Source organism: Erinaceus europaeus, chromosome 1, assembly GCF_950295315.1.
Source record: "Erinaceus europaeus chromosome 1, mEriEur2.1, whole genome shotgun sequence".
NCBI classification, from domain to species: domain Eukaryota; kingdom Metazoa; phylum Chordata; class Mammalia; order Eulipotyphla; family Erinaceidae; genus Erinaceus; species Erinaceus europaeus.
Window position 1 is genome coordinate 105566434 of NC_080162.1, and position 26628 is coordinate 105593061.

The 26628-nt window shown below is 47.9% G+C and overlaps 1 protein-coding gene across 1 annotated transcript in view; it reads right to left on the minus strand.

Annotated features, from left to right (window-relative positions):
* NINL (ninein like) overlaps nt 1–26628 on the minus strand; it is a 90789-nt gene that overhangs the window by 17035 nt on the left and 47126 nt on the right. The window contains exons 6-16 of the mRNA XM_060192500.1: nt 19934–20033; nt 17199–17368; nt 15209–15275; nt 13137–13327; nt 12274–12426; nt 11682–11852; nt 10166–10299; nt 8624–8764; nt 4233–4407; nt 3493–3603; nt 2902–2982 (exon numbers count right to left, since the gene is read on the minus strand). Of these exons, the coding sequence (XP_060048483.1) occupies nt 2902–2982; nt 3493–3603; nt 4233–4407; nt 8624–8764; nt 10166–10299; nt 11682–11852; nt 12274–12426; nt 13137–13327; nt 15209–15275; nt 17199–17368; nt 19934–20033 (1494 nt within the window). The remainder of the gene's footprint in view (nt 1–2901; nt 2983–3492; nt 3604–4232; nt 4408–8623; nt 8765–10165; nt 10300–11681; nt 11853–12273; nt 12427–13136; nt 13328–15208; nt 15276–17198; nt 17369–19933; nt 20034–26628) is intronic.

The window sequence follows — 26628 nt, forward strand, 5'->3', positions numbered from 1 at the left end:
AAGATCAGCCAGCTGTGCCCACAGGCAGGGAGGTCTCTCAGCTGTGCTCACAGTGACAGACAGGTGAGGGCCCCAGCAGGCAGGGATAAGGCCCTGCAGAGACAGAGAAGTGAGGCCTCTCCTCGCTGTGCCCACAGAGGCAGATGATCAGGGGCTCTCCCAACTGTTGCCTACATAGACAGATAGGTGGGGAGCCCCAGAAAGTGGGGACAAGGCCCCGCAGATACAGACAGATGGTGGAGACCCTCCCTGCTGTGCCTGCAGAGACAGACAGACAGGTGCCCATAGCAGGTGGGGATGTGGCCTTGGCTACTCACACCTCAGCCATTGGCACAGGGAGTGTCCTAGCTCACTCATGCCCACAGGTCACTGGCACATAGAAAAGACTAAGACAGAGGGAACTGGGTCTGGGAAGAGACAGCAGAAGTTGGTGCCACAGCCTTTGATGCTTCAGGCCCCAGAAGCCCTTAGTTCAATCCCAGAACCACCACAAGCAAGAACTGAGAAGTGCTTGGCTAGAAAGAGAGTGAACTGGAAATGGAAAAGCAATGTAGAAAAATAAGACAGAAACACCAACTACACCTGAAAATACTGGGGCACTGTTCAAACCCTTAGCCACACTGCATTGCAGTGTATGTGGCAGCAGTGTCCTGGGAGGTATCTACAATTCTTTCCTCAACTGTGGCTGAATTTTCCAAGAGCTCAGCAGCTTTCAAATCCCAGGAAGGATACTCTGGAAGCTGGGGAGAAGGTTCAGTGACAGAACTCTAGACTTAGGGGCATGAGGTCCTGAGTTCATGAGCTCTGTGGGTGTCTCTCACTTGTGAAATAAGATCACACACACACACACACACACACACACATACACACACATTATATTTATTGCTACCAGGGTTATTGCTGGGGCTCAGTGTTGGCACTATGAATCCACTATTCCTGGTGGCCACTTCCCTGACAGGCTCAGTCTCCACACCTGTGCCCCACAGCCATGCAGGCTGTGGAGCCTGGTCTCAGGCAGAGCCGGCAGATTATTATTTTTATTTAGATAGAGACAGAGAAGGGGGAAGACTCCCACCATAACCAAGTTCAAGTATCAAGGGTTTAACAAGGGCCTAGCAAAATTCCTGAGCCTTTTCTAGTGAGCACAGTGGGCCAGACCTAGTCTTAGGAAATACAAGTGGATGTGTTTAGGAGCAGAGGATCACAGTGCAGGCAATTAGCCTTCTGACACTCAGAAAGTAACCATAGACAGAGAGAATACAGGGATCCTGAGAAGATGGGAAGTCTCGAGTGCATTTTACATGTAGTGGGCGCCTCTTCTCTTATCCCAGCACGGGCCTGAGTGAAACCTCACACTTGAGGAAAAGGGGCGGTTTATGCCCTATTCTCCTGGGCATCCAACTGTGTGAACAGCACTGACTTGCAGAGCCAGACCTCAGAGAAAATGGTGAGATGTAAGTAGCTGGTGACACTGGTGGCAGGGGACTCAGGTGTCCCCTGCACTATTTTAATGACTTTATATAAGCTATCAAAAAAAATGCTTTTCAGATTCAAAATGTTAGTTTGAAATAGAAACAAAGGGTAGGGAGGAAATTTTTCTAGATCAACAAGTTAGTATTAAAGTGTAAAATATTTCTGCTGAACACACACACACACACACACACACACACACACACACACACACTGCTCAGTTCGGGCTTATTAAGGGGCCGGGGGTTGAACCTGAACCTTTAGTACCTGAGGTAAGAAAGTCTATTTGCATAGCCCATAAGCTATCTCCCCAGCCCTCTGCTGATATTTAAAAGAATAAAACTTCAAGTACCCTAAGTGACATAGTTGAACTCTATAAAAGAAGGATGTCAAAGAAATAAGGGTTTATACTTGTGAGAAAGTTCCAGTGCACAAAGGTAAAATATCATTGTTACATGATGGTTAGTCCTGAGTCTCCAGAGCAAGCTTACAGAAAACACAGCAAGTCACTCCAACTCCTCGCAGAAGCTATCTGGCCCATGCCACATGATCCTAACCCCAGCCCCAGCCCAGCACACACCAATCAGTGGAGGAGAGGGCCGACACACAGGAAGGGGTGAGGGCTGGAGCAACAGGGAGAGAGGGCAAGGTGGGTCACAGCACACCAGGGCTCACCTGTACCCTCTGGGTGGCCAGAGCACCGTGCAGTAGGACAAAAGAGGCTCTTTAATTGGAGGGAAATCAAGATGTGAGTTGATGGTGACCCCATAGTGCTTTCTCTGTTGGGGCCTTGGTGATCTTCAGCATGTTGGAGGTGGTGACACGTTTTAGCACTGGAACCACCACTCACCTCCCTTGCACCCCCCACCCCCAAACACAATAGGGTCTCCCACTAAAAGGACTGACCCTGACAGGAAATAGCAAACAGGCCAAGGTATCTAAACATTCAACTATCAACCACAAAACAACAAAGCCATATGTAAGATGTCTAGAAGCAGAGATGGCCTGCAGAAGCTGGGCATCCAGTGCCCTGGTCATCCAGCCCAGGACTGCCTGTGAGATCTGCTAGTACTGGGCCCTAGGCTCTGCTCTGCTCACATGGATACTGCTCTGGGCCGCAGTCCCCTGGAGGCTAGGGTGCCCCCCACCAGGAGAGAGGAACATAACCTGCAGGCCAACACCTGGCCAACACACTCCATGGCCTCTGGGGCCCCAAGCCCTGAGAGAGAGACCCTAGAAGCAGACAGGTATGAGTGAGGGCTGTTTGCACCAGACAGAAAGAACAGCCCAGCGCACCATCACGGGACATGGGGAATAGCACCCATGGGGAATCAACTGTGTTGCCCACCGCTAGCGCCCCCCCCCCCCCCATTAAATTGATAGAAGTGAAAGCTCAGCTCAGGGACAAGGCACAGATGTGGCAGGGCATACCCGGCACTTGCGCTCGTACTCTGTCAGGATCTCAGAAAACCGCTGTTCCTGGACCAGGAGCTCCGTGCTCTGTGGCTCCAGCTGGAAGTCAGACACACATGGGACTCAGCAGGCAGGACTCACTGGGAGCCAGTACCCTCCACCAGCTCAGGTGCACCAGCCATACCTTCCCCTCCCCTCTTCCTCCTCCTCCCTGAGTTCAGAGGTCCCGGAGCAGAAGGAAGATGGAATGCACGGAAAATGGCTGCACCTACCCGGGGCCTGTAACAACTTCCTGCTTCAGTCACTAGGGACACCCTGCCCAGTACCACACACCCCTCCTTTTCTTTCCCAGGGTATAGACAGGGCCAGGCAGGGGTCCCATCACTGCACCAAGGTGAACCTTCTCTCTCTGCCCCACCCCTGAGGATCCCCTCTGTTAAGTCCAAAGTCCACTGAGGTTGAGGAACCAGAAGTCACTGTGCTAATCTCTCTGTCCCAGCAGCCTGGCAGAAAAAACTGAATTCAGCTGCCTGTGTATCTTTTTCACAACACAGACACTGCAGCCAGTGTCTCAGGCTGTCTGTAGAATGAAGGAGTGAGGAAGCTTGCCTTTTCCTTTAGCACAAACTCCAGGTCCGCCTGTAGTTTCAGGACCAGCTTCTCCGACTCGGAAAGCTTCTCCACAACTTCTAGAATTTCCTTCTGCAGTCGGCTGTTTTCCTACAAGACACAGGCTGACTGTGCCGGGCTCCAGGGGAAGGAGGGGGCCATCTGCAGGCTGGTGTCCCCTTGAGACAAAAGGCCCACAGCCAGGATAGGCCTGGGCCCCCAGTAACTGTATGCTACCCATGCATCTTCTGCACCAAATGCCTGGGAGGCCATGCCAGGAGGGCATGGTAGAAATGTGTGGCCTTGCTAGCACAAGGTCAGGGATGTGGCTCCTGGCATAGGTGACACCTCCTATGTTGACCCCTCTTGGCCATGTCCACCCTGTGCCTCCATGGCTGTGTCCACCTGTGCTGACCACCCCATACTATGTCTTTCCTATGCTATGTCCACCCTCTTTGGCTGGGTCCACCCCTGTGAGCCTCCCTAGCTGTGTCCACCTGATCCTAAGCAGAATGAGTTCTGATGTCCCCTGTGCCCACCCTGACAGAAGGGTGTGGCCATGACTAAACCCAGAGGCCAAGCCCTCCTGCTTAGCCAACCTGGCTGCCCCAAGCTTCCGCCACCTCTCATTTCCCCAGCATTCAGGCTGTGGCTGCGGTCGAACTCATCCTGGGTGGTCGTGCTTAGCCAGGACAAGGCAAGGTGTGGGCAGCCAGGTCACCTCTGGGACCCCAACCTACCTTCAGGGCCAGGGTCAGCTTCTCCCGTAGGCCGGACTCCTCTGCCCGCAGGCGCCCCAGATCTTTGTCCAGTGTGGCCCGCTGCCGCCGGGCCTGCTCCCACAGTAGCTCACGCTCCACCTCCACCTCCGAGCGCAGGAGGCTCAGCTGGCCACGGTAGCCTTGTTCCAGACGCCTGCAAGGGACACAGTCCTGGGCCCTACTGGACATGGGCTCCCAGATGTGCTGCTGACTACTGTCCTTGCTGCTGACCACTGACCCTGTGCAGGAGATTCAGTTGGCCATAATAACCCTGCTCCAGGCACCTGCAAGGGACATAGTCACGGGTCCCACTGGCCACTGACTATGCTGGACACTGTCCCCATACAGGAGACTCAGTTGGCTGCAGTAGCCCTATTCTAGGAGTCTTCAAGTTAGCACCGGTTGCCTGTGCTGGGGGCTGCCTGCTGGAAGCCCACCCTCTCCCCCAGACAACCCAATGGGACCAGGGGGAGTCTGGGAATGAGCCAGTAAGTGAAGACCCCAAGGGGAGGTATCTCTGGAAGCCCCTCTGCCCTGACTCCCTTCCACATCAGGGTAGCCCCCAATGGGCACAGAAGCAGAAACCCTAGGGAAGAGAGGGTAATCCCACTCCTAGATTCTGCATTAACTATGTTTTTGTCTTGCACTTATTGCCTGCCATAAAAATACTAACACTCCATAGTCATATTGTACTTACAGATCTATAAATAGAGCAGTTACCGATCTATAAATATACATTCCATAAATGCATTGGCATTTATATGAAATGATCTTTGCATTAATTTTTCAATAACCAGTACCATTAGCAGGAGCAATGCCAAACTCTAGTTTTGCCATGGGAATGGTTACCTAAAGGGGCTTCTCAAATGAAGTCTGTCATTCAAGATGAGTGGAGATTGGTGCCCACACAGAATGCTGAGCCATGTCAGCTTTATGAATGAGGGAAACATGGGTGCAGCCTAAAGGTGCTGGGTCCACAAGCACAGGTCCCAAGTCTGATTCCCAGCAGCACAGCACATGGGCCAGAGTGATGCTTGGCTTCTCCCTCCCTTTTTCTTTCCTTCAAGAGACAGAATCCAGACTTTCTTTCTTTCTTTCTTTCTTTCTTTCTTTCTTTCTTTCTTTCTTTCTTTTCTTTCTTTCTTTCTATATTTATTTATTCCCTTTTGTTGCCCTTGTTATTTTATTGTTGTTGTTCTTGATGCCATCGTTGTTGGATAGAACAGAGAGAAGTGGAGAGAGGAGGGGAAGACAGAGAAGGGGAGAGAAAGACAGACACCTGCAGACCTGCTTCACCACCTGTGAAGAGACTCCCCTGCAGATGGGGAGCCGGGGGCTCAAACCGGGATCTTTATGCCGGTCCTTGCACTTTGTGCCACGTGCGCTTGACCTGCACTACAGCCCGACTCCTGAATCCAGACTTTCAATCTTGCCTCAGGACTAGAAAGAACATTCATAGGGAAGGAGATGGAGAGAAAATAAGATCAATATTTGGCTACTTTAGTATACCACAATCCTTTGAGGGTAATTTTAAAAACACATATTTTATCAAATAACTCCACTTTTTGAAACCATTTGAGATGTCCAACAAAACAGAATGAGAGGACAGGGGAAATAGCATAGTGGTTCTGTAAGAGAGTCTCCTACCTGAGGCTCTGAGCTCCCAGGTTCAATTCCCAGTGCCACCATCAGCCAAAGCTGAGCAGGGCTCTGGTCTTTCTCTCTGTATCTTTCATTTACATAAAATAAATAAAATATATATTTTTAAATGAGGTAGACATACTCATACAATTTATTAATTTTGTAATAGAAAAACCTAACGTAACCATAAAAATTATTTCTAGAAACCTGACAAAACTCAGTGCTCCTGGGACAAAACCCAAACTCTACAGCCCTAGTGCATCCCTCAAATTCTTGGCTTAAAATAAGGCCATAGCCCTTTGGATTCTTAAGATTCTCTGGCCCCAAGACACACATCAAATTCTCTTTATGGAGATGGATGGGAAGGATCAGATCTAACATGCCATGACAGAAGCACAACAGCTATTCCCATGGGGGATGGAGTGGGGAAGGGATGTCTGCTTCAGTTTTAAGCATAATTGTTAAAAAGCTCCCAGCAGCGCGAAGCACAAGGACCGGCGTAAGGATCCCAGTTCGAGCCCCCGGCTCCCTACCTGCAGGGGAGTCACTTCACAGGCAGTGAAGCAGGTCTGCAGGTGTCTATCTTTCTCTCCCCCTCTCTGTCTTTCCTTCCTCTCTCAATTTCTCTCTGTCCTATCCAACAACAGCACCACCACCACCACCAACAACAACAACAATAATAACCACAACAATGATGGACCAACAAAGGCAACAAAAAGGGACAAAATGGTCTCCAGGAGCAGTGGATTTGTGGTGCAGGCACCAAGTCCTGTTAGTAACCCTGGGAGGAAAAAAAAAAAAAAAAACTCCCAGCACCCCGGGGACAGATGGAGGAGTAAGTAGCCCCAGGCCTCAGAGGAATGAGATGTGGGAAACTGGAACCAGCCCCACACACATACTCCCAGCCCAGGTGTCCACACATCTAGACTAATGACTAAGGGAAGGGGCTGACAGAGCCATGGGAGCCAGGAGGAGAGAGCACAGTAGAGAACTTCCCAGCAAGCACACTTCCAGTTTTCTTTAGGTTCCTTTCAGCTCAAATTTTTAGTCTTTGCCTCTGCAAAACCAAGGGGATCCCACACCCTGCCTCTGTGGAGTAGGGAGACTAAGGAGAGTACCCCCAAATGTGCACAGTGAAGTGCCTGGGCTGTGAGCTGAGTCCTGGTGAGCCCACTCCCCCTGGGTCCTGCCCAGTGAGAAGTGGGCCTAGGAAGGTCCACAGGCAGGTATGGTTCAAGCCCCTCAGCAGAAAAGACTCTACCAATTGCTGAGGAGAGCAGAAATCAGGCCCAGTTATTATTATTTTTATTTACTTACTTTTATTTTACCAGAGCCCTGCTAAGTTCTGGCTTATGGTGGCATGGAGGCCTGAATCTGAGACCTTGAAGACTCAGTCCCTTTACATCACCATTATGCTGTCTCCCCCACCAGGCCCAGTTATTTTCAACCAAGCATATGCTTGAGTGGACACCACTCATGTTCCACTGAGAGGAGGGGGCTTGGCACAGGCCTGGTCAACATGTACAGACACCAAGGTCTTGCTTCCACACCCAGGTTTTTCATTCTCACAGCTCCCTGTCCCTTGCCACCTATCAGCCTTCTCACAAACAAGTCTTTGTCCCACTACCTTGGAGACACAAGGACTTGTGGGGTGGGGGGGACTCCAGTAAAGGGCACAGAATGAGGATAGCAAGCACAGTGCTCCCCACAGCTCATGTGGCTAAAATGGGAGCTCTCAAACTGTAAAGAGAAAAAAACATTTAAAAAAAAAACATTCTGTGGTCAGAGAAAGAGCTCATTGGCCCAGAATGGAGCCGGCATCAAATGGAAGATGCTCTGGCACTAAAGGAAGTTAAGTTCTCTCCCATTTGAATGAGAAAGTGGCCAGGGTGAGGATAAGGTCATGGATCCAAAGAAAATCAATAAAACATACCCCTTGGACATAACTGCATTATTATATCTACCCCTATGCTCATAACTGCATTATTCACAACAGCCACAGAACAGAAAGCTGCCCATCAACAGGTGACTGGCTAAAGAAGTTATGGGATATATATTCCATGGAATACTGGTCAGCAAAATAAAATAATAATATTGCATCCTTTGGGACAAAATGAATGGAACTGGAGATGAAAGACAACTACCAGATGGTTTTACTCATATGTGGTGTCTAGAGAACTGATCCAAACGTAAAAAAACAACGAAAAGCAAGCAAACTAAACTAAGACTTGTGAGAACTAGAGAACTATGGTGGTTATCTTTGGGAGGTAGGAGGGTGGGGGACACAAAACCTTGGTGGTGGGTGTGGTGTGGTGTGGTATGTTACTAGACCTTGTCCAATCATACAACTTTGTAACTTACTATAATCACACACAAAAGCATCTCTGACATCCCTCCTGGGCTAGGGGCCAGCTCAGACTCCAAGCACCTGCCTGCGTGTCTATGGCCCCAGAGCCACAGGCCAGGTACCAGCAACACCTTACAGCAGAGCTAAGCAAGGTTCTGAGCTCTCTCTCTCCCCTCCTCACTCATTCTCATAATAAAGAAATATTTTAAAAGCTGCATCCCTTTACTTTCAAAGAAGGAACACTCAAAGGTAGAGGGGAGAGGTGAGGCAGCAGGACTCAGTCTGTGAGCCCACACCCCAGCCACTCGCAGGGACCACCCACACCATTACCACCCACTCAGGAGGGGGTTCCAGCCCGCTGGGAGGAGGGTCCCCCACCCACTGGATCTTCTGCTCCGTGAGCTGCTCCAGAGCAGAGTGGCAGTCGTCCATCTCTTTCACAAACTCCAGGTTCCTCTTCTCGGCTTTCTCAAGATCCTGTCGGGCCTTGTCTCGCTCCCTCACCATCTGCTCCACTTGCCCCCTGAAGAAAGGGACATGGAGTCATGGGGGGGGGGGGGCTGGGACAGCTGCCATGCAGAGCACACCTTAAACCCAGCAAGGACTAGAGTTCAAGTCCCCAGCACTGCACAGGAGTACCATTCGCAACAGGTTCTGTGCTGGTTCTCCTCCTCTCTGTTTCTCTTCCTCCCTCTCAGTCTCTATCTTAAATTTTAGGGAGTCAGGCGGTAGAACAGTGGGTTAAGCGCACATGGTGCAAAGCGCAAGGACTGGTGTAAGGATCTCGGTTGGAGCCCCCGGCTCCCCACCTGCAGGGGAGTCGCTTCACAGGCGGTGAAGCAGGTCTGCAGGTGTCTGTCTTTCTCTCCTCCCCCTCTGTCTTCCCCTCCTCTCTCCATTTCTCTCTGTCCTATCCAACAACAACAATAATAACTACAAAAACAATAAAACAATAAGGGAAACAAAAAGGAAATAAATAAATATTTTTAAAAATTCTTAAAAAATAAAATAAAATTTTAAAAAGAGAAAGAGGGGAGCCAGGAGATAGTAAACCCAAGTTAAGTGCATATATCACCAAATGCAAGGACCTGGGTTTGAGCCCTGGTCCCCACAGAGCAGCAGTGAAACAGGGCTGCAGGTGTCTCTCTATCTGTTTCCCTCTCTATCTCCCCTTGCCCTCTTAATTTCTCTCTGTCCTGTTAAATAAAATAAAAATAAAAATAAAAAAATGAGCACCATGAGCAATGTATTTGTAGTGCAACACTGAGCCCCAGAGATAACCCTGGTGGTAATAAATAAATAAATAAAGTCTGCCATGAGTGGTAGCATCACATAGGCATGAAGTCCTAGTACAAAAAAACAAAAGCCACGGGAGTCGGGCGGTAGCGCCATGCATTAAGCGCAGGTGGCGCAAAGCGAAATGACCGGCATAAAGATCTGGGTTCGAGCCCCGGCTCCCCACCAGTATGGGAGTCGCTTCATAGGCAGTGAAGCAGGTCTGCAGGTGTCTATCTTTTTCTTCCCCTCTGTCTTCCCTTCCTCTCTCCATTTCTCTCTGTCCTATCCAACAATGATGACATCAACAACAATAACTACAACAACAATAAAAATAACAAAGGCAACAAAAAGGAAATGAATATTAAAAAAATTAATTAAAAAAAAGCCAAACATACAAGCAGTCTGAAACAGAGGAGTCCCACACCTCTCCCAGTTTGAGCTTCCCACCCCCACAGTACCGGTTCCTGTAAGGCCTGCCCTCAAGGGAGGGGAAGAAAGGTACAGAGCACCGCCTACAGAACTGCCGTTTGGGGAGGACAGGGCAGGATGCCCTATGTCCCTAGGACCCTCCAGGACAGGCAGTCCCCACCCCTACAGACCCCTCCAGGACAGGGAGGCTACCCCCCCCAGCCCCATGGGCACTCACTGGCGGAAGCTCAGCTCCTGGCGGTAGCTGGCTAAGGCTGCCTGCTGGGTGGCTCCGAGTGCCGTGAGCTCATTCTCAAGGGCCCAGGCCAGCTCCCAGAGGTTCACCTTCTCATCAGCACTGAAGTCAAGACTCTGAGCAGAAGCAAGCAGTGTTGGTGGGGGGTGGGGGTGGGGTGGAGTGGGGGGGTGAGGGCTCTCAGACACCACCTTCTCACCGCCAGGCTCAGACCCTACATCTGAGTAGGCAGTCTTGGCTTGTGCTCCCCCTTACCCTCCCCCCAATCAATGCTGGTACCCCTGAACCCATTAACTGCAGGGGAGCAGACTGGATCAGTGTCCTCTCTGGACAGAGGGGGTGACGCAAATCCCGCATACACCCTAGACCACGTGGGAAGGACAGGTCTGCAGAGGTCAGAAGCCCCTCCCTCCAAAACACACATATGGGAAGAATAGGTCTGCAGAATGCACGTATGTGTGTACACACACACACACACCACAGGAAGGACAGGTCTGCAGAAGTTTTGCCCTGTGGAATAAACTGGGTGGATAGTCTACAGGCACATGGAGGCTAGACTCTCGGAGCCCCAGACCCAGCTCCACACCCTCCCTATCCAGCCCCTCAGTGGAGCCCTAACTTCCGCTCCCTCCTGAAAGCATTCTACCCTGGATCTGACATTTCTCTCTGAACCATGTATGTAGATGATGGATAATTGGTAGAAAATGATGTCCATGGGGGCTGAGTGGTGGCGCACCTGGTTGAGCACACATATTACAATGTACAAGGATCCTGGTTCAAGCCACTGGTCCCTACCTTCAGGGGGAAAGCTTTGAGAGTGGCGAAGCAGTGCTGAAGGTCTCTCTCTCTCTTTCTTCCTACCTCCCCCACCTTCCTTCTTGATTTCTGACAGTCTCTATCAAATAAATAAATATAATTTTAAAATTTTAACTAAAAAAAGAAAATGATGTCATACTGAAGTCAAGGCAGTTCAGGGAATAGAGCAAGCTCTTCTTACAGAGCTTTGAAAAACCAAGTTAAGATGAAAGAAGAATGTATGTTATGTGCACTGTGTTTCAGTAAAAGACCCGGCAGAAGTGAGAACAAAGAGAATGCTTAGTGCAGTGAGGAAGATTAGGTTCCATTTGCTTACTTAATGATATATATATTCTTCTTCTTTTATCTTTATAGAGACAGACAGAAATTAAGAGGAGAAGGTAAGAGAGAGGGAGAGAAACACACCTGCAGCATTGCCCCCAAGCAAGTGAATGAAGGTCCACCCCTAACCCAGGGGCTTGAATCTGGGTCCTCACACATGGCAACACAGCTCATGATCCAGGTGATCTATCTTGTTGGCCGCAAGCTTGCATGTCTTGTCACAGCAAATAAACAAGGAAGAGCCTCCCACTGGCCCCTGTGTGGACCCTGCAGAGCACAGGCATGTGGGCTCTGCTTGGCCTCCCATGGATGCACAGACCCTGGGGCCCTGCCTGCCTCTCACCCCCCAACACCTCCAAACCTGCAAGACCTCCATGCCATTCTGGATGCCCTCCTGGGCCCACAGGGCAACCAGCTGTTCAGGGAAAGCAAAGCCCGAGCCATCGTCCAGGCTGCAGAAGAGTCGGGGACACGAGTATAGGGACACAAGTGAGGATGTGGTGGCCGTGTGGCAGCTGCCCTCCTCCGGGACCTGGCAGGCGAGGGACCCTGTGAGGTCATGTGTGCTGTCCCCCAACACTCCCACCCATATCAGCCTATCCTGTGCCCCCTGCCACCACCAGCCTGCTCTAGCCCATTCCAAGGTGGGTAAGGGACCCCATGAGGCTAAATCTGCCATCTCCAATGCTCCCACCCATGGCAGCCTGGCCTGGGCCCTTGGCCACTGCCAGCCCACTCCACACCACTACCAGGTGGAGGTAGGCAGGTGTGTGTGTGTGTGTGTGTGTGTGTGTGTGTGTGTGTGTGTGTGTGTGTGTGTGCGTGCATGCACACACACCCACCAGTGCCTGCCAGGTGACTGGGGGACACAGCAGGTGGGGTCATGCGAGATGTCAAGGCCAGAGCACAGCTGTCATTCTGCTCAACATCAGGATCCAGGGCTCCTGTCTCACCTGCCAGTGTGACCAAGGTCTAGCTGGCCTAACTGGAATGGAGAATTCTGGAAGGGAATTGGGCCCATGATTGAACAGGCCAAGCTGGAATTCCTCTAGACTCACTCTGCCATCTCCATCTTGATCCAGTTTGTTGAACAGGTCTTCCAGTTCCTAAACAAAGGTCATCACACCTCTGCCAGGAGGTACATACCCAGGATGCAAACAAACACACACACACAGAGATACACACACACCAGCTGCCTAAGAGGTGTATACCCAAAAGGCTGCAAACACATACAGACATACACACACACACACATACCCCAGATACCCAGGAGGCTGCACACACACAGAGACACTTGTCTCCTGGCCACCCACCCCAGCCCCTTCCATGTCCCCAAGGCCTTGTGCAGACCTACCAGCCTGGTGAGCCTCCCACAGGGGATGGGATCCCAGCTCCCTAACTCCTCAAATGCCCACCCGGTGTCTCCTGGCCAGGCAGCTCTGTGTAGTGGGACAGCCATCCAGGAAGCAGGGCACTCCAGCATGGTGGACTTCCTGCTACCCTGCCATCCTGACCAAGGAAGGGTGGGGACACAGCAGCTGTGGAATGGGGTAGCCCTGGGCACCCAAGTTCTGGGCAAAGGAGGGCTCCCAGGTACAGGAGCACAGAAGCACCCACACACTGAGTCACAGGTGGAGATGCCCTCTGAGAGCATGAACCCTGGCAGGAGGCCAGACAGCCTGGGACTATGGGGCAGGAAGGCAGACCGAGCCTGTGTCTCTCCAAAATGGAGGGGCTCCACACCCAGTGCCCATAGTGTCCACACCCAGCACCAGTAGTGACCCCTGCAGAGCCCAGAAGACCCCTGTCCACTTACCTCCTTCTCCAGGGCCTGCAGTCCTATGTTCCGGCAGACCAGGACCAGCTCCTGCTGGGTGAGGTGGCCACTGCTGCCCACTCCCAACTCTGCCCAGAGACTCCGTACCTGGCTCTCAGCAGCATCGAAGGAGATACGGCGGGACTTCTGGGGGCTGGAAAAGACCTCGGCACCCCAGCCTGGGAGCTGGCCTGCAGGAGAGAGTGACAGGTGGAGGCTCTGTGAGGCCAAAGACTGCCCTGAAAGCTGACAAACTGAAGGACGGACAGATGGACATGTTGAGAACAGCAGAGTATAAAGGTGCAGCCAAGTTGAGGGTGAGGGGTAGGGTGAGTATTCAGAACACATTTCTTTCAGTTTTATTCTGTGTTTGTCATTTCATATAGGTGTGTGTGTGGGTTGGTATTCTGCTCCATAGAGGAAAAGTCTTTTTTGAAGGGGGACCTCCTAAAGTCACTAAACCCCTTATAAGCACATAAACAAGGACTATGTGAATTTTTATTTACAATTTAAATTTAAAAACACTTTTTTTAACCAGAGCATTTCTCAGCTCTAGCTTATGGTGGTGTTGGGGATTGAACCTGGGGCTTTGAAGCCTCAGGCACAAAAGTTTTTTTGCATGACCATTAAGCTGTCTCCTCAACTCAAGACATATTTTTCACAACTTAATTTTCAGAAACATTTCAGGCCTGCCTAGAGCCATTTGCACCACAGAGTAAATTCAGTCACCTGCCAGCTAGCAAGGTGTCAGGACTTCTCAACTAAGGCTTCCTCTAACCCCTTTTTCAGTTAGAGCTGAGCAGGGATCTGATCTCTATATCTTTCCCTCTGTATCTCTCTCTCATTAAAATAATTATTCTTTAAAAAACAAACTGCCAAAAATAGCAGGTGAAATGACTTATAGCAAAAGGCCCATTCAGAAAAAAAGAGAAAAAAGGGGGTCAGGTGGTAATGCAGCGGGTTAAGCGCACATGGTGTGAAGTGCTGGGAATGGCATAAGGATATTGGTTCAAGCCTCTGGCTCCACACTTGCAAGGGGGGTCAGTCCACAGGCGGTGAAGCAGGTCTGCAGGTGTCTATCTTTCTCTCCCCCTTTCTGTCTTCCCCATCTCTCTCTTGATTTCTCTCTGTCCTATCCAACAATAACAATATCAATGGCAACAAAATAACAAGGGCAACAAAATGGGGGGAAAAAATGACCTCCAGGAGCAGTGGATTCGTAGTGCAGGCACCAAGCCCCAGCAATAATCCTGGAGGCAAGAAAAGAGAGAAGAGAAGAGAAGAGAAGAGAAGAGAAGAGAAGAGAAGAGAAGAGAAGAGAAGAGAAGAGAAGAGAAGAGAAGAGAAAAGGGGAGAGTTGAGTGGTAGCAGCAGGTTAAGCGCACGTGGCGCGAAGCACAAGGACCGGCATAAGGATCCTGGTTCAAGCCCCCGGCTCCCCACCTGCAGGGGAGTCGCTTCACAGGCGGTGAAGCAGGTCTGCAGGTGTCTGTCTTTCTCTCCCCCTCTCTGTCTTCCCCTCCTCTCTCGATTTCTCTCTGTCCTATCCAATGAAAGCAATGATAACAACAATAATAATAATAACCACAACAATGATAAAACAACAAGGTCAACAAAAGGGGGAAAATGGTCTCCAGGAGCAGTGGATTTGTGGTGCAGGCACTGAGCCCCAGCAATAACCCTGGAGGCAAAACAGAAAGAAAAAAAGAAAGAAAGAAAAAAATAATCTAGGGGGCCATGTGGGGTGGTGGTATACCTGGTTAAGCACACATATTAGAATGCGCAAGGACCCAGGTTCAAGACCCCAGTCCCCACCTGCAGGGGGAAAGCTTTGTGAGTGGTGAAGCAGTGCTGCAGGTATCTCTGTCTCTCTCCTTCTCTATCACCCCCTTCCCTCTTGATTTCTGGCTGTCTCTATCCAATAAATAAAGATGAAAAAAATTTAAAAAAGAAAAAAAATAGATCTGTAGGACTAAAATTACCACAAGACATGAAATGCTGTCAGGACTGACTAGCAGCTCCAGGCGCTCTGCAAGTAACATCAGAGGTAGAGAGCATGGCTGGGGTGTTACCTTGGGCTTCAAACAACTCATTCTGAGGTTCCTTAGAACTTTCAGTCTCTTCATCTGACTTGAGACTCTGGAAAAACAGAAAGAGAAGGGGATGAATGCCCTGGTGAGCACAACGGGCAACAGAATCTGTATTTTAGGGTAAAGGACAGTCATGGGAAAGATTGACAGCTGGGGTAGGAGCAGCTCCCACAGGAGAAATGCCAGGGAGCAGCCTCCCAGGCAGAGGAGCAGCCTTCTGGGTGGAGGAGCTGCCCGAGGCACAGCCAACACCACACAAGGCCAAGCACTGGGCTGCACACAGGGCACAGCTGCATCTAACAGAAGCCCACTCACTATCGTCACAATGCAGCCACAGCCAGGCCCCAATCGGGGAAGGAAGCCCTTCCCGGATCAGCACCCTGGTGAATGACTCACATGCCTGTGGGGAGCCCAGCCTTGAGCTTCAGCTTCACTGAGCTTGGGACAAGATCCTGATGGGGCCTGGGGTCCCACATGTCTGCACCTGTGTCAGTGCAGCTCAGGGCTGGACAGGGAGCAGACCCGGCCTTCAGCAGTCCAGCTGCAAAGCCTGCAGGCCACCAAGGACATCCAACTCAAGTGAGAACCTCACTCCTGACAAAGCAGTCTGCTCCTAGCAGGTGCTGTAGATCCCACAATAGACGCTAGGGTGAGGGATAGGCTCATTGAGACTCAGCCCTCACCCAGGGAGGGGCTCTGGGAGCAGCTGATGTGTGTGAGCCCCACTTGTTAAATGTCTATAGTTGACTAGCAACCCTAGAAGCAGCATTCCCCATGATCCACTTCAAGGGGGGGAGAGTACATGACAAAAATAAAGAAGCAGAAAAGGAGTCCAGGAGGTGGCTCACATACCTCCATGTGTGAGACTCTGGCTCCAACCCCCAGCACCACAGGGGAGCCCCACAGATAACATAAGGATGGAAACAAGTGGACGGAGATGGTAGAAGTGCTATGGGGCTTCTCCTTTCTTTCTCTCCTAGTCATTATCTGTCTGTCTCTCTCCAAAAATACAGAAAAGAGACTGGGTGAAGCAGGTGACTCACTGGTATTACACATAAGAAATCCTGAATTTGTTCTTCAGCAATGTGAGAGAGGGGGAGGCGGGGGGGGGGGAGAAAGAGAGAAAGAGTGAGCGCAAAATGGGAATGCACAGATGAAGTACAGTCCATCAACCTTCAGTCTTGCAAGCCAACTTTTAACAAGAGAAAAGTCTCTATCGGTTATGTTAATGGTGTAGCAGGTCCCTGAGCAAGAGTCCAGGATTTAAATATCTATTTTTGTACCTGTTCGCTTCAAAAAAAAAAAAATTGAAAATGCATAGAAAACTAATTTGGGGATCCCAGGGCTGTCTTATTACAGATAAGTCCCCCAATATCACTATCTGTCAGTGTGTATAGCACAAAGAACAAGAGCCTCTGGGATCCTGGAAAATGGTCTACAGTCAAGGACTTGTTTGCAAATTGTGGGCCACAGGGTCTTGGGAGACCTGGGAGTGGGGAAGCACAGTGGCAGAGTCTGCAGAAAACAGCTTGGAGGATCAGGAAGCTGTGGCTACCTCAAAACCTCAGGAGGCAGATGGCCCTGCCACCAACTCTCTGGCCTGAGTGTCTGTGCAGGTGCAGCTGACGGCTCCCAGCAACCCTGCTGTCTCCAGCTTGTGCTGACAGCACCTCTCATCTCTGTTCTGACTGTTCCCTTGCTCCATGAGCAGCCTTCCTGAAGAGCTGGGTGAGGTGCTGGCAGTGAGCAGGGGAAAGAAATGACAGGCGTACAGACACCTCCTCTCTGAAGTGGCAGCTCAAGGGCTGGAATTTCCCTGGGAGTAATTAGACCAGAGGCACTTGGCAATGAAATGGCATAACTTTATGTGCCCAGGAGTGCCCATCTCTCCTGGCAGGCAAACCCCATAAGCAAGTTCCTACCCCCTCCACCCCCCACTACCCTAAGAGCCCGGGGCTAGGCATTCACCCACCTCCACACTCTCCAGGGATGTGCATCGGTGTGGCTGGCTTCTCAGACCAGGCCTGGACAGATCGGGCAGACCCTGGGTGGCAGGGCCCCCGGAACAGGGCTCGGGCTGGCTCCTGCGGCCATACCACTTGGAGCCACTCATGTACTTTGGGGGGACAGCACCCGGAGCAGCTGCAGAAAGACAGATGTGAGAGCAGTCAGGATTACATGGGCAGCTGTAAGGCCCTCTCTCATACATGGAGCCTGGCTCTTGGACACCTGATCCCAGGAGCACAGAGAGCAGTGGGGAGCAGTCAGCCATGGTGTCTAGTGGACATTGAAAGGCTGCAACATCAGCCCAGGGAACAGGTACTCTGCACCCCCATTCTGCATGTTCTTTCATTTCCTGGGATATTTATGTAATAAAACACTAATATAAAATGTAGCTTCAGAGGGCCAGCTGTTGGCACACCCATTTAAACATACATATTACCAAGTGCAAGGAGCCAGGTTTGAGCCCTTGCTCCCCACATGCAAGGGGTGGGGAGGGGAAAGGCCTCACAAATGGTGAAGCAGGGCTACAGGTGTCTCTCTCCCTTTGCCTCCCCTACCCTCTCTGTCCTGTAAAAAAAAAAAAAAAAAGGCTACTGAGAGTGGTAGATTCATAGTGCTGACACTGAGCTGGCATGGTGGCAAACAAAGGCTTGATTACATGCAAAGGGTAATCCTCTGATTTGGCTCTAAGACTAGCAGGCCACCTCCCCACCCAGCTGGCAGCTCCACCCTAGGCTCAGATACCATAGCTTGCCATCCATCTAGTTACTGACACCAGTCAGACAGAAATGGGGCTGAGTCCAGGAGGAGGTGCTGGACTGCATATGGGTGAGTGCAGGGTGTGAAATGGCAACTTAGCATTTAAGCAGTTGATTGCTGGCAGAGGGGCTGGGTGGCATCTCAGCCCACTGGACTGACTACTCCAGGGCACACCAGGGCTCCTCCACTCACCCTGGAACAGAGACACAAATGGGCCTGGCCCAGCTCTGCCCAACGGTCAGCACACCTGCAGATGTGCAAACAGCCAGTTCTGCTCCACAGGCTTCACCTGTCATCGTCCCCCACCACCACCTGCCTCCTTAGTGTGCACCCCAGTCCAGCCCAGATGCTGGGGCTTCCTCTTCATTGCAGGGCAGACAGCATCTCAGCCGTTAGAGAAGCAACCCCCCCGTGGAAGTCTTTCCTGCGACATGCCCTAATGTACAGAAACCTCCCTCCAACAAGGAGAAAAGGCACCCTAGAAAGAGCAGTTGGCAGAGGGGCAGTGGTACACCTGGCTGAGCACACATATTGCCATGTGCAAGAATCCGGGTTTGAGCCCCTGCTTCCCCCACCTGCAGGGAAGACTGTTGTTAAAAATTCAGAGGCTCTTGCCGGCCGGGTAACAGAGATGCGGAGACAACGGCTGGGCAGGGAAGCTGTATTTAATTGTTGTATGCTTTACATTGGGTAGTTCTCCCCTGCCAAGAGAATTGGATCAGTCCAGTTAGTTTCGCGGGCCTGCTTGGCCCCGCCCCGAAGGAACCCCGCGAGAGTTCCAGAGTTCAGAGGGTTCCAGAGTTACAGAGTAAGAGAGAGTGCTTGGCGCACCGCGGGAAAGAGACAGCACAGTTCTGTTTGGTGATTAGTTTGTCTTAGTTTATGAATCGTTGTTCGTGAATAAAGAAATACAGCTTCCCTGCCCAGCCGTTGTCTCCGCGTCTCTGTTACCCGGCCGGCAAGAGCCTCCGAATTTTTAACAACAGAAGACACTTCACAAGCAGTGAAACAGGTCTGTAAGTGTCTCTCTCTCTTTCCCCTCTATTATTCTCTGTATTAACAAATAATAAAACAAACAAGAGAGAAGGAAAAATTTCCACTTGTAGTGGTGGCTTCATAGTGCTGGCGCCATGCCCCAACAAAACTTGGGTGGCAAAAAAAAAAAAAGAGAGAGAGAGGAAGAAAGGAAGAAAGAAAGAAAGAAAGAAAGAAAGAAAGAAAGAAAGAAAGAAAGAAAAGAGAGAAAGAAAAGAGAAAGAAAGAAAAAAGAAAGAAAAGAAAATGAAGAGTGGCTCTAAAACAAAGCAAACACAGCATCTGGTAGCTGGAAAGTGGAGCAGTATATAAAGCACTGGATTCTCAAGTCTAAGGTCTTGAGTTCAATTCCTAGCATCACATGTGCCAGAGTGATTCCCTGGTTCATTCTCTATCTCATAAATAAATACATATTAGAAGGCAGAGAAATGATGGGGAAAAACCAGGAAGGGAAGGTGTGAGGTATTAGCCAGAGCAACTCTGCAGAGCCAGAGGCGGGCAATCTCCATCCAAAGGAGATGGTGTCCACACAGCCTTCACAGGGCCAGAATTTGACACTGGGTGTTTTGTTTTTTTTTTTGTTTTGTGTTTTTGTAAAATAGTGTCGAGGGGAATATGCCCTTATTCTCTATACTACACACACTATTATGAATACTGTTGGTACTTCTGGCCACCAGATATTTTAATTTTTAGACTTTGTTACTCTTACAAGAAAGCACAGCCAGAGTCCCAGAACCTGGGTGTTAGCTAACACAAATTCTGGCCCCCACAGCTAAGCAGTAACAAGTTTTCCAACCTGCTAGGTCCTTAATCAAAATATTAATAAAATTTTTTCACACCCCAGAAGTGAAAATAAAGATAGTAAGAGAACAACAAAACAGAACTTACATGCATGAGGAACCCTCTCACCTGATTCCAAAGAGCTACAGCTGTCATCATCAGAGGGGTCTGCACCAGCAGTTGCCGACAACACTGCCACGAAGCCATCCTTAAACTCCTCAAAGTTAACCTGGGGGATGTGAGAGTCAGCCTCACTCCATTGTTCCCACATAGAATGCAGCCTTCCGGGCCCCACCCCAGCCCCCACATCCACCTCAGCTGGAAGCACCTTACTACTGCCCTTTGTGTTGAGAACACTTATTTTATTTTATTCAATATTTACTTAGGACTATCTTCTAGAAAAGCATAATAAGAAAACTAAAAAGCAAATCATAAACATCACCCCAAACAAGTTATCAACAATTTTATAAATATATAGTTACTAAACAGTGCAAAAAAGAGTAATCTGATACCCTGAGAACATTAACATGCAAAAGAAAGTGTTATGACACCTACAGCCCAAAGAGGTGGTGACTCTGTGAGCATCCCCACAGCCTTGCCCTACCCTCCATGGCACTCCGTGGGTGCTGTGCATGATGCTGAGAGAGAAAGAAAGAGATCCCACACCCCTGCCCACCATCTGTGGGGCTCCTTGGGAGCTGTGCATGGTGCTGAGAGAGGAAAGACCTCATAGCCCTGCCCATGGGGTCTCATGCACTGCATGCTGTTAGCTCTACTGGCTGAGCTATCTTTCAGCTCTATAGGAAGTATATCTTGGGGTTGGGTGGTAGTGCAGCTGGTTAAGCGCACGTAGCGGAAGGACTGGCGTAAAGATCCTGGTTCGAGCACTTGACTCCCCACCTGCAGAGGTGTCTGTCTTTCTCTCCCCCTCTGTCTTCCTCTTCCTCTCCTCTTTCCATTTCCTTCTGTCCTATCCAACAACAACATCAATAACAATAACAATAAAAAAAAAGGAAGTAGAGAGTTGGATTGTAGTGCAGCGGGTTAAGCGCAGGTGGCACAAAGCCCAAGAACCAGTGCAAGGATCCCGGTTCCAGCCCCCGGACCCCCACCTGCAGGGGAGTCACAAATGGTGAAGCAGGTCTGCAGGTGTCTATCTTTCTCTCCCCCTCTCTGTCTTTCCCCTCCTCTCTCCATTTCTTTCTGTCCTATCCAACAATGACAACAACAATAATAACTACAACAATGAAATAAAAAGGGCAACAAAAGGGAATAAATAAATATTTAAAAAAAACAAAGGAAGTATACCTCAGGGTTGCATAGAGACAGAGAGAAATTGAGAGAAGAGTGAGAGAAAGAGAAACACTTAGAAAACACAAGTAGAACCTGAACTGGAATTGGCGTATTGCACCAAAGTAAAAGACTCTGGGGTGGGTGGGTGGGGAGAATACAGATCCCAGAAGGATGACAGAGGACCTAGTGGGGGATGTATTGTTATATGGAAAACTGGGAAATGCTATGAATGTACAAACTATTGTATTTACTGTTGAATGTAAAACATTAATTCCCCAATAAAGAAAGTTAAAATAAAGTCTGCCTTATCATCCTTAAAAAAATAAAAAAAGAAAAAGAAAGAGAAACACCTGCAGCCCTGCTTCACCACTTGTGAAGCTTGCCCCTTCATGTGGAGACCCAGAATTGAACCTGGGACCTTGTTCATGGTAATATGTGTGCTCAACTGGGTATATCACTGTCCAGACCCCAAACTATGGATGTTTCTGGCTTGCCTCTGGCTTCCCCTGGAGCCTTGTCAGGACAGTCTGCCTCAGTGTACTGAGCGAGCTCTGCCCTGCCTGTGGGACAGGTAAGGAGTACTGGCAGCTCTGGGCAGCGCAATGAGCCAGACCCAGGGCAGCCCAGGGCAGCAATGTAGACAATGGGGTAGAGGGAGACGAATGCAGGGCACCACAGAGCTTCAGCTGCTCTGTATGCTGCCCTCAAACTGCCAGAAGGAAGACAGCAAGACTCAGGTGACAAGACCAAAGAGACAAGTGAAGCAGCCATTTCGTCATTTATCCAAAACCATACTTGAATTGGGGAAAGAGAAAGTGGAATCTGAGAGAGAGAATGGAGCTGGTTCAGGCAGAAGGATAGACACGCACAGGATTCCTCTCTGCCAAGAGTTCGTGTTAATCAGAAATTGCTGGGTTCCTACCATCGTTTGTGGGTGTCTGTCTCTATTCCTAATGTTTCTCCCCATAAACATTAAGATAAATTTCTGGAAGGACTTACACCTTGAAGGAACCACTTTTCAAAATTCATGTGACACAAAGAATGTTTTTAATGCTTTGGGGGGAATTTTTCCTTATTTATTTATTTATATCATTTTTCAGGGGAGGGGGTAGTGGGTGGTTTATAATACTGCTGTTAACACATGGGTATACTTTCTCATCTCCCAGGGGTGGGAATGATGTTTATATACACCCACTCCTATTAATTTGGAGTCATACAAATCACTACTTAATTAATATGAGAGGAAAAAAATTGATTGTATGTCTTAAACTTTTTAAAAAATATTTATTTATTTATTTCCTTTTTGTTGTCCTTGTTTTTATTATTGTTGTAGTTATTATTGTTGATGTCATTGTTGGATAGGATAGAGAGAAATGGAGAGAGGAAGGAAAGACAGAGAGGGGGAGAGAAAGATAGAGACCTGCAGACCTACTTTACTGCCTGTGAAGTGACTCCCCTGCAGGTGGGGAGCGGGGGCTCGAACCGGGATCCTTATGCCAGTACCTACGCTTTGTGCCATGTGCGCTTAACCCGCTGTGCAACCGCCGAACAACCCTCTTAAACTTTTTAAAGCACAGACTGAGCCTTTTTAATACACAGGCTGAGTCTTTGATATATTGACTCTCTCAAAAGCCTAGATCCGAGGATCAGAAGACTTAACAATTATTAACATCTATGCACCCAATGAGAAGCCATCTAAATACATCAAACATCTACTGAAAGAGCTACAGCAATATATTAACAGCAACACAGTCATAGTAGGGACTTCAACACCCCACTGTCTCAACTTGACAGATCATCCAGGCAGAAAATCAATAAAGACATAAGGGAGCTAAATGAAGAGATAGATAAATTAGAACTATTGGACATTTTCAGAGTCATTCATCCCAAGAAACTGGAATACACATTTTACTCAAATCCACATGGATCATTCTCAAGGATAGACCATATGTTAGGCCACAAAGACAGCATCAGCCAATTCAAGAGCATTGAAATCATCCCAAGCATCTTCTAAGACCACAGTGGAGTGAAACTAACACTTAACAATCAACAAAAGATTAGTGATAGTCCGAAAATGTGGAAGCTCAACAGTACACTTCTTAACAACCTCTGGGTCAAAGAGGAAATCAAGGAAGAAATCAAAATGTTTTGAGACTTCAATAAAAATGAAGACACAAGCTATCAAAATATTTGGGACACAGCTAAGGTAGTACTAAGAGGGAAGTTCATAGCTATACAAGCACACATTAGGAAACAAGAAAAAGCACAAAGAAACAGCCTGATTGCACATCTTAAAACCTAGAAATAGAAGAACAAAGGAACTCTAAAGCAACCAAAAGGACAGAAATCACTAAAGTTAGGGCAGAAATAAATAACAGAGAATAAGATAAGAAAACCATACAAAAGATCAACGAAAGTAAATGTTGGTTCTTTGAAAGAGTGAACAAAATTGATAAAACTTCAGCCAGACTCACAAAACAAAAAAGGGGGAAGACCCAAATAAATTGAATACTAAATGAAAGAGGAGATATCACAACAGACACCGCAGAAATTCAACATATCATGCGAGGCTTCTATGAACAACTATATGCCACCAAGCTAGAGAACCTGGAAGAAATGGACGATTTCCTAGATACCCACCAACTTCCAAAACTAAGTCAAGAGGAAGTGGATACCATGAACAGGCCCATCACAGCTAATGAAATTGAAACAGTTATCAAAAATCTCCCCAAAAATAAAAGTCCTGGACCAGATGGTTTTACAAATGAATTCTACAAAGCCTTCAAAGAAGAACTAATACCTCTACTTTTAAGAGTCTTCCAGGAGATTGAAGACACTGGAATACTCCCTGCCAGCTTCTATGAAGCCAACATCACCCTGATACCAAAAGCAGACAGGGACACAACCAAAAAAGAAAATTAGAGACCAATATCTCTGATGAATATAGATGCGAAAATACTGAACAAAATTCTAGCCAACCGGATACAGCAGTATATTAAAAAGATTGTTCATCATAACCAAGTGGGGTTTATCCCAGGCATGCAAAGTTGGTTTAATATACATAAATCAATCAATGTGATCCACCACATCAATAAAAGCAAAACCAAAAACCACATGGTCATATCAATAGATGCAGAGAAAGCCTTTGACAAAACACAACATCCATTTATGACCAAAACACTATAAAAAAATGGGAATAGATGGAAAATTCCTCAAGATAGTGGAGTCTATATATAGCAAACCTACAAACAGCATCATACTCAATGGTGAAAAACTGGAAGCATTTCCCCTCAGATCAGGTACTAGACAGGGCTGCCCACTATCACCATTACTATTCAACATAGTGTTGGAAGTTCTTGCCATAGCAATCAGGCAGGAGCAAGGAATTAAAGGCATACAGATTGGAAGAGAAGAAGTCAAACTCTCCCTATTTGCAGATGACATGATAGCATACACAGAAAAACCTAAAGAATCCAGCAAGAGGCTTTTGGAAATCATCAGGCAATACAGTAAGGTGTCAGGCTACAAAATTAACATTCAAAAGTCAGTGGCATTCCTCTATGCAAACACTAAGTTAGAAGAAATTGAAATCCAGAAATCAATTCCTTTTACTATAGCAACAAAAACAATAAAATATCTAGGAGTAAACCTAACCAAAGAAGTGAAAGACTTGTATACTGAAAATTATGAGTCACTACTCAAAGAAATTGAAAAAGACACAAAGAAGTGGAAAGATATTCCATGTTCATGGGTTGGTAGAATTAATATCAAAATGAATATACTACCCAGAGCCATCTACAAATTTAATGCAATCCCCATCAAGATCCCAAACACATTTTTTAGGATAATAGAACGAATGCTACAAATGTTTATCTGGAACCAGAAAAGACTGAGAATTGCCAAAACAATCTTGAGAAAAAAGAACAGAACTGGAGGCATCACACTCCCAGATCCCAAATTGTATTATAGGGTCATTGTCATCAAAACTGCTTGGTACTGGAACATGAATAGACACACTCACCAGTGGAATAGAATTGAGAGCCCAGAAGTGAGCCCCCACACCTATGGACATATAATCTTTGACAAAGGGGCTCAGACTATTAAATGGGGAAAGCATAGTCTCTTCAACAAATGGTGTTGGAAACAATGGGTTGAAACATGCAGAAGAATGAAACTGAACCACTGTATTTCACCAAATACAAAAGTAAATTCTAAGTGGATCAAGGACTTGGATGTTAGGCCACAAACTATCAGATACTTAGAAGAAAATATTGGCAGAACTATTTTCCTCATAAATTTTAAAGACATCTTCAATGAAATGAATCCAATTACAAAGAAGATTAAGGCAAGTATAAACCTATGGGACTACATCAAATTAAAAAGCTTCTTCAAAGCAAAAGAAACCACTACACAAATCAAGAGACCCCTCACAGAATGGGAGAAGATCTTTACATGGCATACATCAGACAAGAGTTTAATAACCAGCATATAAAGAGCTTGCCAAACTCAACCACAAGACAACAAATAACCCCATCCAAAAATGGGGGGAGAATATAGACAGAATATTCACCACAGAAGAGATCCAAAAGGCCGAGAAACACATGAAAAAATGCTCCAAGTCTCTGATTGTCAGAGAAATGCAAATCAAGACAACAATGACATACCACTTCACTCCTGTGAGAATGTCATACATCAGAAAAGGTAACAGCAGCAAATGCTGGAGAGGGTGTGGGGTCAAAGGAACCCTCCTGCACTGCTGGTGGGAATGTCAATTGGTCCAACCTCTGTGGAGAACAGTCTAGAGAACTCTCAGAAGGCTAGACATGGACCTACCCTATGACCCTGCAATTCCTCTCCTGGGGATATATCCTAAGGAACCCAACACATCCATCCAAAAAGATCTGTGTACACATATGTTCTTGGCAGCACAATTTGTAATAGCCAAAACCTGGAAGCAACCCAGGTGTCCAACAACAAATGAGTGGCTGAGCAAGTTGTGATCTATATACACAATGGAATGCTACTCAGCTGTAAAAAATGGTGACTTCACCGTTTTCAGCCAATCTTGGATGGTCCTTGAAAAAATCATGTCGAGTGAAATAAGTCAGAAACAGAAGGATGAATATGGGATGATCTCACTCTCAGGTAGAAGTTGAAAAACAAGATCAGAAAAGAAAACACAAGCAGAACCTGAAATGGAATTGGCATATTGCACCCAAGTAAAAGACTCTGGGGTGGGTGGGTGGGGAGAATACAGGTCCAGGAAGGATTCAGAGGACCTAGTGGGGGTTGTATTGTTATATGGGAAACTGGGGAATGTTATGCATGTACAAACTATTGTACTTACTGTGGAATGTAAAACATTAATTCCCCAATTAAAAAGAATAATAAAACAATAAAAAAAAAAGCCTAGACCAGGGAGAATAAAAGCAATTGGTGGCACAGCTATATAAAATAATGTCAAAGGATATAAATTATGGTGATACTGGGTATTATACAGAAAATCCTAACAAAGGTATTTTTCAAAGTTA